General features: G+C 30.0%; 2 protein-coding genes across 3 annotated transcripts; one reads left to right on the top strand and one right to left on the bottom strand.

Moving 5' to 3' along the window:
- The first annotated feature begins 6,789 nt into the window (after window positions 1–6,789).
- LOC107928541 (uncharacterized) lies at window positions 6,790–10,469 on the top strand. Its single transcript, XM_016859791.2, has 5 exons — window positions 6,790–6,952; window positions 7,317–9,620; window positions 9,734–9,849; window positions 9,955–10,067; window positions 10,189–10,469. The coding sequence occupies exons 2-5, from the start codon at window positions 7,330–7,332 to the stop codon at window positions 10,294–10,296; spliced, it is 2,628 nt and encodes an 875-aa protein (XP_016715280.1). The 5' UTR covers window positions 6,790–6,952; window positions 7,317–7,329; the 3' UTR covers window positions 10,297–10,469.
- A 76-nt stretch (window positions 10,470–10,545) lies between these two features.
- On the bottom strand, window positions 10,546–13,607 carry LOC107928542 (GPN-loop GTPase QQT2). 2 transcript variants are annotated; one of them, XM_016859792.2, is made up of 7 exons: window positions 13,463–13,607; window positions 13,200–13,286; window positions 12,944–13,058; window positions 12,578–12,804; window positions 11,665–11,955; window positions 11,222–11,427; window positions 10,546–11,139 (listed from the first exon to the last, which is right to left on the bottom strand). In XM_016859792.2, exons 2-7 carry the CDS (start codon window positions 13,284–13,286, stop codon window positions 10,857–10,859), a joined length of 1,209 nt encoding a protein of 402 aa, XP_016715281.1. In that variant the 5' UTR covers window positions 13,463–13,607; the 3' UTR covers window positions 10,546–10,856. The 2 variants fall into 2 exon arrangements, with proteins under 2 accessions (XP_016715281.1, XP_016715282.1); XM_016859793.2 differs by lacking the exon at window positions 13,463–13,607 and having other exon boundaries at window positions 12,944–13,060; window positions 13,201–13,283.
- Between the last annotated feature and the right edge of the window lie 4,120 nt (window positions 13,608–17,727).

The raw sequence follows: 17,727 nt of genomic DNA, 5'->3' as shown, positions 1-17,727 counted from the left end.
ATTATTTGATTAGATGTTAAAAGAAGTTATTGCTTTGACTCCAATAATTTTCCTTATTATTATTAATATCATTCAAAACTAGTAACAACCAAACCAATGGCTTTAATTTCTTCCACCAAACTTTATATCATTTTCATCCCCTTTTTTGACAATCTTGTTCTTTCCATTTACAGTGGCCTGTTTGGTACCTTTCCCCATCATTTTTCAAACAATTTTAGTTCAAATTCTCCTCTTTTTCCCCACTCCAACTAAATCACACTGAAAGTTTAAACAAATTAACACATATTTCAAGTTTTCTATAGGTTAAATTCTGGTTTTAGTCTCTCTGCTCTTCTCAACTTTGAGATTTGGCCTTTTACTTTAATTAAACCAAATAAATAATATTGTTGATTATTCCAATTAAAATGCCAACGTGAATTTTTTTTTAACTAATAACATTATAAAAGTTTTAAAAATATATATTATATCAAATTAAAGTATAAGGATTAAATCTAAAATTTGAGCATAGTTAAAGAATCAACATCAAATTTAACCTTTTTTTCCTATATAACCAATGACGCTGCTATGTTTGGGTATTAAACTAGTTTGAAAGCCAAACGCAGCCCTAGAAACAAGTTTAAACATGGAAGTTCAAAAAAGCAGATATGGAGGATAGAAAGTGGGATTCTATGTCATATGACCCACATCATCACCTACATATATATATATATACATATGTATGTACTAAAATAAAAATTCAGTGCATGGCCAAATCAAATATCAAACCATCTTTCCCTGTTTCTGCCTCTCCCCTCTTTCTTTCTCTTTTTTTTTTTTTTTCTATGCCTTCAACAGTTGAGGGGAATGCTGTCTGGTTCGAGACCATTCGTTCCGAAGGTCTTGGAAGACTCGGTTTCGAATGATCTCGGACCAGGCTTCATTCCCCCTAACTCCGAATATTATTACAATAAAGATCGTTTTTTAAGAATGGTTTCATGAATCGATGGAGTATGGGTTCAAAGTTCAAACCCTATTTTGTTATCGTTGTTGCATTCATGAAAACCTCAAACAGGTTAGGGGTTAATGTTTTTCAAGGTTTCATTAAGCATTGAAATTCATCTTTTGTAATAATCAGTGGATAGAATCTTAAGCAGGTATGTATATATATATATTAGCTTTGATCCATTTTTATCATATTAATGCTATTATATATTTGCTTATTTGAAGCACATCCTTTTTAGGGAATTTCTTGTCTTCAATTATCCCTGCTGGAATCTTTGCTACGATATGATTTTTTTTTTTTTATGAAGAATGCTTTCACATTTTCAAGCGATATTCTTCACATTGTTTTAAAGGTTAAAATCTATTGTTGGTCCTTATACTTCTACCAAATTTGAAATTTATCTGTACTTTAAAATTAAATTTTCAATTTTCTTACTTTTTCGATTTAAAGATCCTAGTTCAATCATAATTGTTGTTTGTAGTTTCTGTCAAAATTTATCAACTTAATATATTTATTCTCCACCAATCATATGCCACATTATACGATAATACCGTAATGAGCATGCGAACTTGATAATTTTTTTACGAGAAATATTAACAATGTTCATGATTCGATTATGATTTTCAAACCAAAAAATATATAAGAATTTAACTTTTAAAATTTTTAAATACAAAAACTATATCTCAATTTTTTTTTATCAAAATACAAGGATTAACAACACAATTTACCCTATTTTTAAAAATTCATATAGATCATTGAAAGGAGCTTGCAATCAAGCAAGTTTGTCTTGAAATCAGTGCCCTCCTATTTTGATTGAAAAAAATTTAAGATTATCTATTCAATGAAGCATACCCTTTTTTTGAAATGTACTACCCATGCATTTAATTTTAGATCCCGAATATCATTATAATGATCGTAAATACAATAAATAATATCAAAATCAATAAATGTATCGTTATTTAAATTCTTAAAATGTTGTTCCAAATGCACCTTAAATTGGTTCATCTTTCTCTATTTTCACCAAATTCCTTGAAAAAAAAAACCTAGAAATTAGAAAAAAGCTAAATTTCATCTTTTTCGGAGTTGAATTTTAATTTTAGTTTTTTTTTTTTTGGTTTCTTTTTCTAAAATAGCTTTGCTTGTGGGGAGTTGCAAAGAATATAAACTTATAGAGTTGAAGGGGCAACTTTTACTTTATTAGTTGCATGAGAGGGAGATATTCCCCATCTTTGAATTTACTCCCCTTTTTTTCTTCTTTTTTCACCTAAGACTGCCCCCATCAATCATAACCCATGTGGGTCGATTTCGAAAATAAGTGTATGATATAGACATGTATTCGATATAAATATAAATATAAATTTTTAATATTTAAATTTAATCCTGTATTTTTAGATGAATATGTGTTTGGAGCTCGGATATAACCTAATTTACTACTATTCTTTGCAACACAAATCGATTATTCTCCTTTTAATTGAAACATCATATATATATATATAAGGGACCATGCATGAGACTGAAATTATTTACAAAAAAAAAAAGCAGTGTGTCATTGTCGATTCAATTAAATGAGACTTTAAGTGCTAAATATAGTAAATAATTAATAAAAATATGTTTGAAGTTAGAAGGTTCATTTTTCAAATCTTATAGATGTTCTTAAAACAATTCGTATCATGTATTATCTATCTATTTTTAATTCAATCGGATTTAATTTTAATAATATCACTTAAAAACAGTTATTTTGAAAATATTATATATGTATATATATATATCCCTTTTTTATCTTTGTAATTTTGGAGATTGCAGTCCAATACAAGATAAAATTATAATATTTTAGAAAGATCAAAGTTAAAGAGTATTAAATTGAATTAGTATTTTTTTTTGGGAGCATTAAAATGAAAATTTTATATTTAATCAATATGCTAAAAGGACTTACTTTTATTATATTAGGGGGCCAAAATTAAAAATTTCTATTTTTCAAAGAATGCCCCTACTTATCTTTGGCTACGTTATTATATAATCAAACAAATAAATATTGAACCCAAACTAAATTAGAAAGAATTTGAACAATGCCAATATGATAGAACTTAAAAGAGATATAGGTTCAAATTTTGGAATCGATATTATTAAGAAGGATAACTACAAGCTTCAAACATAGACTATAAAATGGACATGAAAAATATAAATAAATAGAAAATCTAATTGATTTAATAAATACTTTTTATTAAAAAATTAAAAAATACTTTAATATATTTACTTTTATTTTGTTTTTCTTTCTCTAGATAAGGCTTTAGTTGAAAGAGTGTTTAAGCTTTGAATTCATAGCATTATTTTCTTGACTTCAAAAAAAGAAAAACCCTTAAAATATTGATATAGATAATGAGAAAATAGGTTTGTTTTTCAAAAATTGCTAATGCTGATGGACAAATTTAACAAGCTGGCAAATTTAATTTAATACTTCTTAGCCTACCATTGCATGATCATAATAATTATAAATTGTTTAAGATTTTAATTTCAAGAAAGTCAAAGAAAACTAAAAAAATTCTTTTAAAATTCATATTAATTTTTTTATTACAATAATTTTTCTATTCACCTTAGATATCATTCAAAGTTCAAACTTACTGATTGAATATTAACTCAGTTGGTATTAATATTATTATTAAAATAGAAATACGTAAATTCGAGTATATTAATGTACATTTATCTTCTTATTTAAGAGTTAGGAGAAGTTATTATTATAAATAAAATTAGAGAATGTTATAATGTTAAATAACATTATCTAAATTATTAATCGTACATAAGATTTTAAATACAGCAGACAAATCTAGGTTAAGCCTTTTCAAAGACATTGGCAAAGAAAAAATAACTGAAATTATTATCATCCGTACAATTAAGTAAGAAATGACATCATATGATGCAACGTACTTATAATTAAGTAATCAATCCTAATTTAATTAATTAAGAGCAGTCAAAAGAGGAGGGAAACATCTTGAGTATGCATTATAACAAAAGTGATTCCTATGCTCGATAAAGTCATTTATTATATTTTTTTTAACTTTTTTTCTTTTTCAAAAATACAAGTTGTGATGCCCAAATCTACACTTTTTAGCACTTTTTGGTTACGATTTGAAAATTATTTATAAAAGGAAAATATATATCTCTTTTTTTTTCATTATCAACTAGGGTTTATTTTCATGACAAAAAATGCTTTAAAAGGTAAAATTGTTCAAACATCCAAACAAAATTGAAGTGTATGTCCGTACTCTGACGTAGTTTATTTTTTATTAATTGTATAAATATATATATACATTTTTTTTTTACTAACGTGATACAATACAAATACTAAGAGAAATATATTGTAAACATGTTACAATTATTCTAATTATAATTTTTTAGATTTAATATTTGTAATTATAATTATAATTGTATTTTGTATATTTATAATAAAGTTTATTCTTTTTCTTAATTATTCTCAAGAATATTTCTTTCCCATATTTTTATTACTTTGGGCCCTAAAATGGATTGGACAAAACAGTTTGGAGGTTAGGTGACCCATTCAAAATGGCTTAAAGATAGAAATATAATTAAAACTTTTTAATAATTTATTTAATTAGTTTTGATGTTTTGCAATTTAAATTTTCAATATAGAAAAAAATAATTTTGAACTTTTAGTAAGGATACACAAGTACAATTTGATAATTTTTTTAATCTATTATTTTAGTGTCTATCTTCTTTTTTTTACTTTAATCCTTAACTTTTTTTACCCCAATCAATACATAAAAAATTATACATTTTTTGTGACCAAAATGAAAGTGACCTTGAAGTTGGGTAACCAAAATGAAAGTGTAAGCATAATATGATGTGTATAGTTAACCGCCGTTAGAGATTTAAGGCTTAAGCAACTAAAATGAAAGTACCTTAAAAGTTGAATGATGAAATTGCAACAATTTCATTTCGAGTGACCAAAATGAAAATGCCTTAAAAGTTGGATGGCTAACTAGATAATTTACCTTTTAAGACAAATTGAAATTAAATTTTAAAGATAATATAATTTTTATATTGAATTTAGTAACTAGACAAACTAGATTCATTATGATTAATAAACTCGAAAAGTACAAATGTTTGATGACGGGACATTTCGAGATTGTATCATATCATCACTTGAAAATTAAAAAAAATTATATAAATTTCAGATGATGACATGGTACAATCTTAAAATATCACATACAATATTTTAATAAATAAAAAATATTAAAATATTTTAACATATTTTTTTAAAAAAAAGTCAATGAGACTCTAGAACAATTGGCAAGCACTCAAGTTTTAAGATCAATTTTAAAAATTTAGACTAGTGGTCGAATTGGTGATATCATTGGTTTTTGATTCAACTACTGATCTAATAATAATTAAATGACAATTAAATTTTTTAATAAAATTTATAAAATATATTTAAAAAGATTAGAAATCATTTCAATCTTTTACTGGTCTCAAATGAAAACATTTAAAAATATTATTTGTATTGTTATACCAATCAATTTTCAATCAGATTTCAATAACATTAGCCCTTGAATATTATACAAATTATACATAATCTCTCTCTTTAATTTTATGGTAATTTAAATTTCACAATTTTATAATGTATTTAAATATCCAAATCCATACTATAAAAATGATATTTATTTGGGTGAATAATGCATGGTTGTTACGCTTCATGGTCCACAATGGCGGCGCTGGATACACACACCACCGCATAATTTATACCCACATCTTATGGATAGGCACAATTCCTGTTTGGATTTTATTATTTAATATTCTGTTTAATTTTTTTCCTTATAATTTATAAATATAAATGAATTAAAAACAATAATAAAACCAATTCATACATGATAATAATATATGGTAAATTTATTAAATTTTAATGTTTTTGTTTAAATAAAATGAATTTTTGAATTTAAAGAAATTTCTCATTATTCTCACCCTACATGGTAAAATTAATTAATTATTTATATATCAAAGTTAAAAAAATAGATTGAAAATCAAACCAAAATGTGTTAAGAATATAAAATTGAATTTTTAAATGATTTTATACTATTTTTTATTTTATGAATTAAATTGAATTTTCTATGCATCCCATACTTGATCAGATAAAGTTTTTAAAAATAAGTTCAATTGAATCAATTCTGTTTTTCTTCCTCTTATTTTTTGAATGATTTACTATTACAAATAATATATATATATCTAAATTTTGATATTAAGCAAATTGATTCCTCTCAAAAAAATTAGAGCAGTTTGATCCCTATAAATTTCGAAAGCAAGCAATTAAGAATAACTAGTCTTGATGTTATTGTTTTTTTCAATTGTACGTAATTTTGATCGGTATAATAACAAACTTAGTTCTCAAAGTTTAGATATTTTTGTCAATGTGATTAAGATTTAACAAAATTAACTTGCAACATTTGTGTAAATATGTAAATATTGAGACTAAATTTGTTGATCTTTTTAGAATCAAGACCAAATTGACAAAATATGTAAATATTTAAGGCTAAATTTGTTGTTATACTACTTAAATTATGCAAAATTGATGAAAGAGATTAACAGTGTGACTAATTGTCCTTAGTTGCCCATTTTTAAAATTGACAAGAATTAAATTGCTTGGGACCAATTTGTTCAATTTAGAAACTGAGAGAGACTGAAAAGGCGTTTTTCCGAAAATAATAATGTGAGGCATGCCAGGAGTCCACGTGTCAACTTCTGAACCTCATACCCAAGAATCTTTCTTAAAAAAAAAGCTTGCAAACTAGCATGCCTCATCCATGGCGGCAGCCATCTTTTTTTTCCTAAATTTCATATTAACTTCCCCTTTTTAGAAATATTTTCCTTCTTTTACTTATCAACCTTTTTTTTTGAATTGTTAGATCTTCATGAGAACTTTATAAAAGGAATCTGCCAAAGGAATTTATATTTATGCAAGAGGTATGTGGATCGCCATTGATTAAAGCTTTATTTCTTATGGGTTTTTGCTGTAAATTTTTATTTCTCTCAACTATATGTTGTTTCTGATGTAATTATCAGAATTTCATAAGATTTTCTTGTTTAGTAGCAATATTAGAACGTATTTTATGTTACTTGAATTCGGATATGATAAGGATATGCTCCATTTTTTATGAACTTTTTCATATATTTAGAGTATTATATATTCCATAGTCATACTTGAGTATATGTTAGACATGGATATGATTGTTATATGTTTGATAATTTTGCTGATTAAATTACCTTATCCATGGTGGTTCACTTGCTATGTTCTACATGAGATTAGATTCTTTTCCTCCGATTTCAGGATCGCGGATCGAATGGATCATCGAACGAAATCGATCATGGAAAACGAGAAGAACGTAGAGCCGGTGACTGATTTACGACTGGCGCTGGGGTATTCGGGTCGCAGGATCGAGAGAAGGTCAAGCAATGATCTCGGTGCAGGTGCAGGTGCAAATGCAACTTCGAGGATCGGCATGACATTTGCGGCGACCGATCCCTTGTCCGAAATAGTTTGGTCTCCGCACAAAGGTCTCTGTCTCAAATGTACAGAATGCAGCTTTTTGGAGAATAAACGTTGCCTTGTCCAGGACACAGCAGGACCGAGCAATGCAGTTCGTTCGCTGCAAGAAATCGATACATCTGCAAGATCAATCGATGAAAAGCCTATAGACGAACAAAATATAAATACATCGTCCTTGGCTTTCCCCATTCTGAATACTAAAGTTTCTGATATAGACAATTTGGGAAACGACAAAACCGAGTTGTGTCATGAACTGCAGACCGATAATGGTAACTCTCCTATAGGAACTGCTGCCTTGGTAAATCTTGCTGGAAAGAATGATCCAAGAGATGTTGGTTGTCGGACTCAGTTGTCCAGATCTCAAGAGAAAAATGTCGCATCCCCTGCTGAAAATGATTTGCAGGGTGTAGGTGATAATGAACATGTTGCAACGAGTAAAGTTTCGAGTTCGGAATCTGCATTTGAAGCTGAAAAGATATCTCGGCTCAATAAGGAGATTTCCGCTAGTAAACATTCTCCAACTAATAGTGGAATCTGTAGATATAGAAGAAAAGGGAAGGAAAAGGCTTTATCTGATGGGGATGTTAAAGGAATGATGTCGAAAGATGACAGCCATGAGAGCGTCGAGAGTTGCAACAGCATAGGCGAAAAAACGCGGGGCTTTGAGCAACAGTTGATTGTGGGGAGCAAAAGATTGAAAAAACACGATGGTTCCTTCATGAACTGGATATCCAACATGATGAAAGGGTTTTCGAAACCAAAAGACGAGACTCCATCTTTGCTTCTTACTACTACTGCTGCAAATACGAATCACTCACACAAGGGCCACATCGGGAATCTTGATGCAGGTGATAAGATACAAAATCCGGGGCATGGAAATACTGGTTTTCAATCTATTTTTCACTCGATATACTCTCCGAAGACTAAGGTTCAAGGAACAACACCACAAAGTGAAAATGATCAAGCCGGACTTGAGCTGACTAACAAGATTTGTAACGTCGATGCTACTCCAATCGCTTGTCACGGAGAAAACTTTAACTTCCTTAATGTGTTTAATGACAGGTTCAAAGAACCGATTTGTGGCAGCAGAGTAGGTCCGCCGACCCGGCCAAAGATTGCATTGATTACTTCGTCTCCGAGTAAGAGAAGTAGTGAGGCAAATATTGCCATGGGTGTGGAGAAAGATAGAGGAAGCAGTAGTTCTTCTTTAGGTAAACGTAAAATGAAAACCGAGAACATTGATTCAGATCCATCATCTGAAGCAAAGACATTTCGTAAAATTGGTTACAAAAGCAACCTTCAAGGGAGTTTGTGGATAACTCGGTTTACTCCCAAGGCTTCTAGCTCGTTATTGAACCGGGATACCGATGGTGCTGTTGAGTGCTTGAGTGACTGCATGAAACCTGATCTTTGCCCCCGCAATGATGTTAATGTTTCTAACAAGCCCGAAGAGGAGGCATCCACCGGTTTACGCTCATTTAGATCAGAAGACTCACAGATGATAGCTTCTCATTTCGTTAGGAGATTAGATGTTCTTAAGCAGATCATGCCTTCCAGTATATCTGAGAATCGAATTTCATCGACTGTCACCTGTTTCTTTTGTGGAAGAGAAGGCCATCATTTGCAGAATTGTCCGGAGATAACCGATACTGAGATTGAACATCTTCTGAGGAATATGAAGTCATCTAATAGATACGAACGACTACCTTGTGTGTGTTTTAGATGCTTTGAACTTGGTCATTGGGCTATTGCCTGCCCTTCAGCATCAAGAGTTCAACATCACTCTGCATGTAGAGCCTCTTCTTTGGCTAGACTTGAAGTAAATACGGAACTTTTAGACAAAAACCGAGACGCAATTGCTGGAAATGCCACTCAGATTGATACCGGAAAAGGCCCAAGTACTCTCTATGAAATTATTGCAGACAAAATGAGATCAAACACAGATGTGAATAAGGAATATGTAAGTTTGAGTTACAAGGAAATCAAACCTTGGGGTAATTTCATCAATCAACAGGTTTCGGATACACCAAAGGCTATCTTCAAAGCAGTGAGGATGCTTCGTTTGTCACGGACAGACGTCCTAAAGTAAGTGGAGCATCATTTTACATTCGTAAATTCATTTTAAAACCATGAAAAACTTGATTCTTAAGCATTCTTAAAAACTGATGTTTTGATTTTTAATGCTACATTGGTATCAGATGGAAGAATATGGAACCATCGATCTTGCATCTCAAAGGTTTTTTCCTCCGTTTGCGGCTCAGGAAATGGGAGGAAGGTTTAGGAGGAACCGGATATTATGTCGCCTGCATAGCAGGTTTTGACACCATATCGTTAACGGTTTTATCATTGATTAATAGTGAATTATTTGCATATTATAATATTTTGATGTTACCATTTTTGTTTCTTGTTAAATTTTCAGAGGCAAACAGTCAGGTTGCACAACAAAATTCCAATAAGTCCATTGTTGTTAATGTAGGGGGGATGAAATGCTCGGTCGATAGCCAATACATCTCCAACCACGACTTTCTCGAGGTAAAAACCAACCCGACTTGATTGTTTTAACCCCCTATTTGCCTGCTTGGAACAAAGACCGGAATTTGCTAGCATGCATCTTGTCTACATTGTTGATGACATTAATTAAACCGTTTCGCAGGATGAGCTTACCGCATGGTTGCTCGCAACCACAAGGACCGGTGGAAAACTTCCATCAGAGGAAGAGTTGACAATGAAAGTTAAGGAGAGAAGAATGTTAGGGCTTTAGTCACTTTTTCAATATGCCATCAATACATGGTGTTCTTCGATCGTTTCATCTGATCCGATATTAGGTTTTTGCATAAAGGAAATGGAATTTTTGAAATACAAAACAATTATACAAAATTTATCTTATGTAACACATTGGATTATCTAGTCATTATGCTCTTTGAGGAAAGAACAGCTTCTGGGGGTACCTAAACATTTGAGCAAAAAGATAGATATAAACATTTGAGCAAAAACATTGGTCGAATCGATATCCTCGTAACTAAAGTTGGTTTTTTGATTAATTTCAATTAATTTTTTCCCATTCTTTTCACCACTACATCACATACCTGCAAGGTAAGCTTAAAACGAGCATCTACCGAGTCCTATATGAACAAGATTTATAAACATTTTCATCCAAAAACATTTTGTTCTTAAGCACCCTACAATTTTCACCCAAAATAATGCATAGATCATAGATTGGGGTAGGCCATGCAAGAAATTTAGTTTAAAGAGAATTTACTGACACAACAAATCCGGTTCAATTTGATCGTAGATGCTAGACTTGCCGGTGTTAAACAATTCCTAAAAGGAGAACCTGGCAATCTCTTCATCTTCATCATCCTCGATAAGATCTTCATCCTCGTCGGTGAACCTGTCATAATCATCTTCATCTTCTGGTTCTTCCACTTCATCTTCAGGATCCATCATTGAATTTCTTCTGCCGTCTTTGTCCTTCAAACCAGTACTCAAGACAACAGTTTCGCCTCTGGTTTGTTCCATATCCCTCCTCAACTTATCCATGCTCTCTTTCCGGCGTTCTTCCTCTAGGCGTTGTTTTTCTGCTCGTCTCTTGTCCAGATCAGCCCTACAAATTTTGGGTTATTACCATATAAACTTAAAAAATACTCCTGATCAGAGTTCACAAAATTAAAAGAGGGAGGCTATACTTGTAAGTTTCCATGTATTCCTCGGCACAGGCTTCAATGGCTTTAAAGAATTCATTCATTCCAGCACCAGAAATCGCTGACACTCCAACCGATCGTAAATTCTTGTAAAATTCATCAAGAGAGAGCGAGAGGCTCTGAGTTAGAGTTGATGTGTACGTAGTATCTGAACTTATCGCCGCTTGAAATGCCTCGAAATCTTCCATCCACTGCACAGAATAATTTCAATAATCAGGCTATCTGCGCATTGTATATATTGCATGTCAACAAGAAAAAGCTGGAAACAGTAAAAACTTAAGAACCCTGAAAAAATGGTGTTCCATAGAAGTTCGATAACCAATAGAAGTGGTTGCAGATCAATCGTGCAATCACAATCGAAGCACAATTGACAGATATTTATCTGAGTAAACAAAATATTTGCATCTAATATGAAAAAATAAATATACCTCCAAAGCAAACTGATGTTGTGCAACATCAACCTTGTTGAATGCTAATACAAGAGGCAACCGTGTCTTGTAAAGTATGCTACAAGCATAAAGCATGTTGCTCATGAAGGTAACCGGACTTGATGAACGAGGTGTATCAACTACGTAAGTGACAACAGTAGGAAACGTTGAAGCGAATGCTTCTGTAATGATAGCTCCTGAAGCAGACCAAGTAAATATCTCAATCTGCCCGGGAGTATCCACAAGAACATAGTCGAGTTGATCTGCTCGCCTCTCAATTACTGATATAACCTGAGATTGGATATTTGCAGAAGTCGTATACATGACATGCCATATGAAAGGTACAAGCACATCAAGGAACAGAAATAAAAACAGCTACAAATATCAATGCAACTCTACATGCACATGCATCGTAACATATGATGTTATAAACTTTACAACAAAGCTAGCCATTATCCGGTTCAAACATTTTGATCCAAAAAGGTTATTGTCGAGGGAAGTTACTCTTTGGGCGGGTCCTGGACCCTCAAAGGAGGTGTTGTGCCTGAGGTGTCTATGCTCGGTTTTAACCTCATGTTTTGTCTCACGACTCCGAGGAAAGCCCAAACTTGTTCACAGAGCTTGTGAGAGCATCTCACCACCAAGGAAAAGTTTAGCATTTGGCCTTGGAAGGGTTCAAAACCATGCCCTTAAAGGGCATTGGTGGGTAAGAACACCACCACTTGGCATAGTTACCCAGGGAACAATACCTCCATTGAGCGTCGAAGACCAGCCCAGAGAATGACCTCCCCTCAACAGTTATTTTAAAAGTAAATGTAAGAGATGGAGACAACTCTTCCTAGCACAAAAAGCCTTTGCAGTGTTTTAACGATTCATATCACAAAACCTAATGCATAAAGTTCAGAAGCTTTACCTCATCGAATTTGGTAGCAAATAAATTGAGTGATGTAAGGATTCCACCATTAGGTCCAAGATTGAATTGCTTCATAACTTCCTTGTATTTAACTGTATCTCTTATATCAATATTAGCACCAAATGGAAGGCTCATTACAGCAGGGTCAAGATTCATCACATAACCCCTAATATTTGAAGCTTGAGTATGGCAAACAAGCCTATGAAGAAACGTCGTTTTCCCACTCCCTAATCGAATCAAACGACATATTTCAATACTCAAATTTACTCAAAACAACTTACAGGCAACCTGAATTTCATTTACAGATCAAACATGCAACATAAATTAAACATTTAAAGAACACCCAATTCAACTTTCTTAGTTTACCTGCCATTCCAACAACAATGATAATTACTGGTTTTTTCTTGAAACCGGACGAAGACGACTCGATATTTAACTTGTCCATAATACCAGCAAGCTGCTCTTTTTCATCATCGTCTCCCTAACATAATGAAATCAAATAACCCAATACAGATAACAAGAACTGCCCAGAATTAGAATAATAGTAACTGACGTTCTTTTTTTAATTTTCAAATGTTTTGACTTGAAATTACTTCATTAAAGGACGAACCCGTTTAGGTACCTTTTTTCCCGAGGAACTCATTTGCATTGAACCGCCTTCTTCTGGGGTTTTAACACTTGGTTTTTCCGACTCGGAATCGATTTCCATCTTCGATAATAAAAAAATTCAAGTTGTTTATGAATAAAAAAGAAAACCAAGAGACAAAACGTTTTGAGTTACGATCAGAATAAGAACAAAGAAAAGAAGAGTTAAGGGGGAAAAAACCCAGAAAATAAACGCAGAAGAATAAGTGCCTGAATTTAAAAAAGGTGATGCAAACGAACCTCTCTAGTGAAATTCTTCAAATGCTTTAGAGTTTGGAGTTCAAGGGTTTCCACTTCCCGGTTTGTTAGGGAAATGGAGAAACAAGGGTTTTACGCATTTTATGTACACAGAAAATGGGTTAAGGCTAATTTGGGTTCTCAGATATTCTTCATGAGCTTTATTCAAGGCCCATTATACAATAATTACTACTTAATTTTGAAACTTTTTAATGTGGTTCTTGTATTTGAAAAAAAATACATCTTTTAATATCTGAAAATAATTATGTAAATTCTTTTGTAATTTATTCGGGTTTTAGGGTTCATCAGTGGTGGAGTTAGGGCTGGCAGGGCTAAGTCATTTAGATTTTTTTATAATTTATAAAATTTTAAATTATTAATGGTAAAATTATACTTTGACCTTCTAAAATGATAAAATTTTAATTTAGTCCTTTATAAATTATAAAAATATAAACTATTAAAATGGTGAAATTATATTTTTTACTATTATAAAACTATACAATTTAATTTCGACTCCTAAAAAAATATTTTTTGATTCTGCCACTGGGGTTGATTTGATAAAAATCATCATCAACTAATAATATTAATAAAGGATAATATGAATTTTTGCCCCTAAACTTATGAGGGATAATATGATTTTAGGTCCACTTTGGTGTTTGTACTCTTTTTAATCTATTTTAGTACCTAAACTTAGCAACTAAATTCATTTTGGTCCTTAAACTTGAAAAATATGAAAAGTTTGATGATGTTGCACTTTAATATTGTGCCACATCACTTGAAAATTTAATAATTTAAAAAATTTATATAAATTTTCAAGTGATGTCGTGGTATAATCTTAGAGTGTTGTGTACAGTGTTCTAATAACCAAACCAATGGTTAAACCAGTTAGATTATTGGTTCTTGATTTAATTTGTTTTATCGATTCAATTACTAGACCAATAATAATTTAATATTTAATTAAAAAGTAATTTTTTTAAATAAAAAAGTTATCAAACAGGTTCAACTTGTTTTTTGTTCTAGTTTTTAATTTTTCCTGATCTCGAGTAGTTTCCATTCAATCGATTCAATCCATTTGTTTGGACCAGTATACCAGTTGATTCTTAATTTAATAGGTCCAACCAACCAATCTAATCATAATCTAAGAACACTGTTCATATCATTAAATCTCGACAAAATACAAGTTAAATGACCAAATTGCTCTAGTTGCCTAGTTTATGTACCAAAGTGAACCCTAAAAAAGTACAAGTACCAAAGTAGACTTAGATGTCAAGTTTAAGGGCCAAATTTTATATTGTCCTCGTTAATAATGAACTTTTATTAAATTAACCCTAAAACTCGAAATAATCATGACAATCATAATTTAAATACAATGTTAAACAAGTTGACAAGTTAAACAAGTTCACAACAAATGCTAATTTTATTTTATTAACAATATCTCGACAATTTCAAACCTAATAATATTCACAATTAACTTTCATAAAAATAACCCCATGACTTGTATTAAATATTAAAAAGTTACATTGTTACACTTTGATAAAAAATGTATAACTTTTATCAAATGCATATACAATATTTAATAGAAAAACATATATATCACATTAGAAAAATGTGTCAAACTTGAGTACTAAATTTATACTATTATTTAAACTCCTGACTGATTTGATTTAAAATAAGTAATATTATTCAAAGGGATTTTAGTCTTTTTACTTTAAAGAATAAATCAATAAAAATATGTATATAATGGGATTTAAACCCATGTCAATTACATTAATAAAATCTTTAATTTACCATTCAATTAATTTTTTTATATTTTTATACATTTTAATTCTATTTTACATATTTTATTACGTTATTGGATATCTATATTATTGTATATGATTTTTAAATAGATATTTATATTTTAAAATTGTAACCCATACATATGTGATAGGCTTTATTTGATACAATTTTGATAGTTTTTTTTTTTAACTTGGGCTAAAAACTTGTCATGCATGATTAAAAATATTTAAAAGGAAAATCAATAAACGTGGTTTTTTTTTAATCAAATAATAACAATTTTATTTACACATAAACGTCCAAATAGAAGTGGATTGGATATATGCAATTTTTTAATAATATATTATTATATATTATTAAACTTATATCTAAGTTGTTGGAAAAATAATAATTATATTTAGTCATTCTGAATGGGCGATGCGTTTACTTGCACTTAGTGTAAAAATAACGATGGCATTGAGATTAGATACTATAACGCGAGACAAAAAAAAATTAAACGTATCGTGATGAAAGTAAATGTCCATTCAAAGAGACAAGTTTATTAAATAATAAAATTTTGTTTTGTTATAATTGGCATAACTTAGATATTTTTTTTGTGATTTTTTCAAAAAATATATTATTTATATTACAATTGTAAATTTTTTAAAAATTCTAAAATAAATCCTTAATTCTTAAATGCGTAAAATTCTCTACAACCATAAAATTATACATTTTGTACATAAACATATAATGTATTAATGTTTGGATATCCATTAGAAAATAAGAATGAGTTTCAACCTTAAATATGATGTAAGTCCAATATTAAATCTTAAAAAAATAATAATTGAATATTTGTGGACGAAAATTAAAATTGATATCTTTAGTTAGTGCTCAAGTATTGTTAGGATCGTCCCGATTAACTAACGAACAAGTAAAAATAGTAGAAGAAATTGAGAAGATGAACACACAAATTTAACGTGGAAACACCCCTCAAAAGAGGATAAAAAACCACGGGCAAAGATAATTTTACTATAATGGCAAAAGAATGAAGAGTACAAAAGATGGAGGTAAAAACTAAACCCCGAAAACCCGAAAAACAAAGAACCCTCAAACGTAAACACAAAATTCTCTGAATGTGTTATGAGTTCTAATCTAATGGGTGTCTCTTAATTCTAAGATTGTAAAGGAGCCTATTTATAGGCTAAATTAGTAAGTCAAATAAACTATACTAATAAATGCTAAATATATTATACTAATAAATACTAAATCTTCTAGAAAGAAAATATATTTTTGTTTAACTTGACTTGTAAGCAATCTCTTAGAATTTGGGTCACACAATTCTAACAAGTATCTTTACTTTTTGGGAGCAACTTACTTTTTGGGAGCAACTGTATTGATTGACTATGCCATGGTCACTAAAAATTCCATGATTTGCATTTTGGTCTTAGAAAATTATTACTTTTATTTCCACTTACTTTCACTATATACTATTTTATTCAATAGTCCTTAGAAAAGGAAAACATCTTTCAAGAAATAAATTAAATAAATACTTGATGAATTAATGACAGTATTATTCAAATAAATCCTTAAATTTCACATCCATATGAAAAAAAAATCTTTTATCTCATCAAATTAAATTTATAATTTTTATTTATTATCTTGACAAGTGGTTTAAAATTTTCATAAGAGGGTTGATTTTAACTCATGTCTTTTTATTATTATTATTTTAAATAATTATCCTTTTTTTTGTTATCCAAACTTAAACAACATATATTGAATTAATTGGTGATTTGGAATTAATTAATGTATATATATATTGAATTAACTAACAAGTTTCACATTTTAGCTTAACAACCTTTGTCCATTGGATTCCACGGACTATAAAATGGAAATTCTAAAGTTGGTTGACCTTCATATTATAATGGTACAAGGTGTAAGATTTATATTTCCTTCCTAAGATAATGGGATTCCCTTCAATGAAGATTCACTGTTTTCATTACCTCATTATTGATATTTTAGAGTTTGATTTTGATATCAAATATTATCTACATACTGTTTACTTCACTCTATTAATCGAGAAATTATTTGATGGACCATTTCCACAGCATTATTTATAGTCTCTTTCAAATTATTTAATGACATTTTAGTAATTTTTTCATGTTATTAATATATAATTTTGATAATTTCATTCACCCTAAACACTAAACATTAAACATTGAACCCTAAATCTTGATTCTCGAACTTTGAACTCGAAACTCATCTTGAACATTGAATCATGAATCCTAAACCCCAAATTTGAATAATGAACCCCAAATTCCAAACTCAAATATTGATTTAAGATTCAAGGTTTAAAATTTGAGTTATAAGTTTTGAGTTTAAGTTCAAGATTTGGCGTAAAAAATTACCAAAATTACATATTAATGACATGAAAAAAAATTACTAAAATGTCATTAAATAACTAGAAAAGAACCATAAATAATGTGATGGTAAATATCAATAATAACATAGACACC

Source organism: Gossypium hirsutum, chromosome A09, assembly GCF_007990345.1.
Source record: "Gossypium hirsutum isolate 1008001.06 chromosome A09, Gossypium_hirsutum_v2.1, whole genome shotgun sequence".
NCBI classification, from domain to species: Eukaryota; Viridiplantae; Streptophyta; class Magnoliopsida; order Malvales; family Malvaceae; genus Gossypium; species Gossypium hirsutum.
The sequence above is the reverse complement of the archived record's forward strand: the minus strand, read 5'-3'. Positions and strand labels throughout refer to the sequence as shown.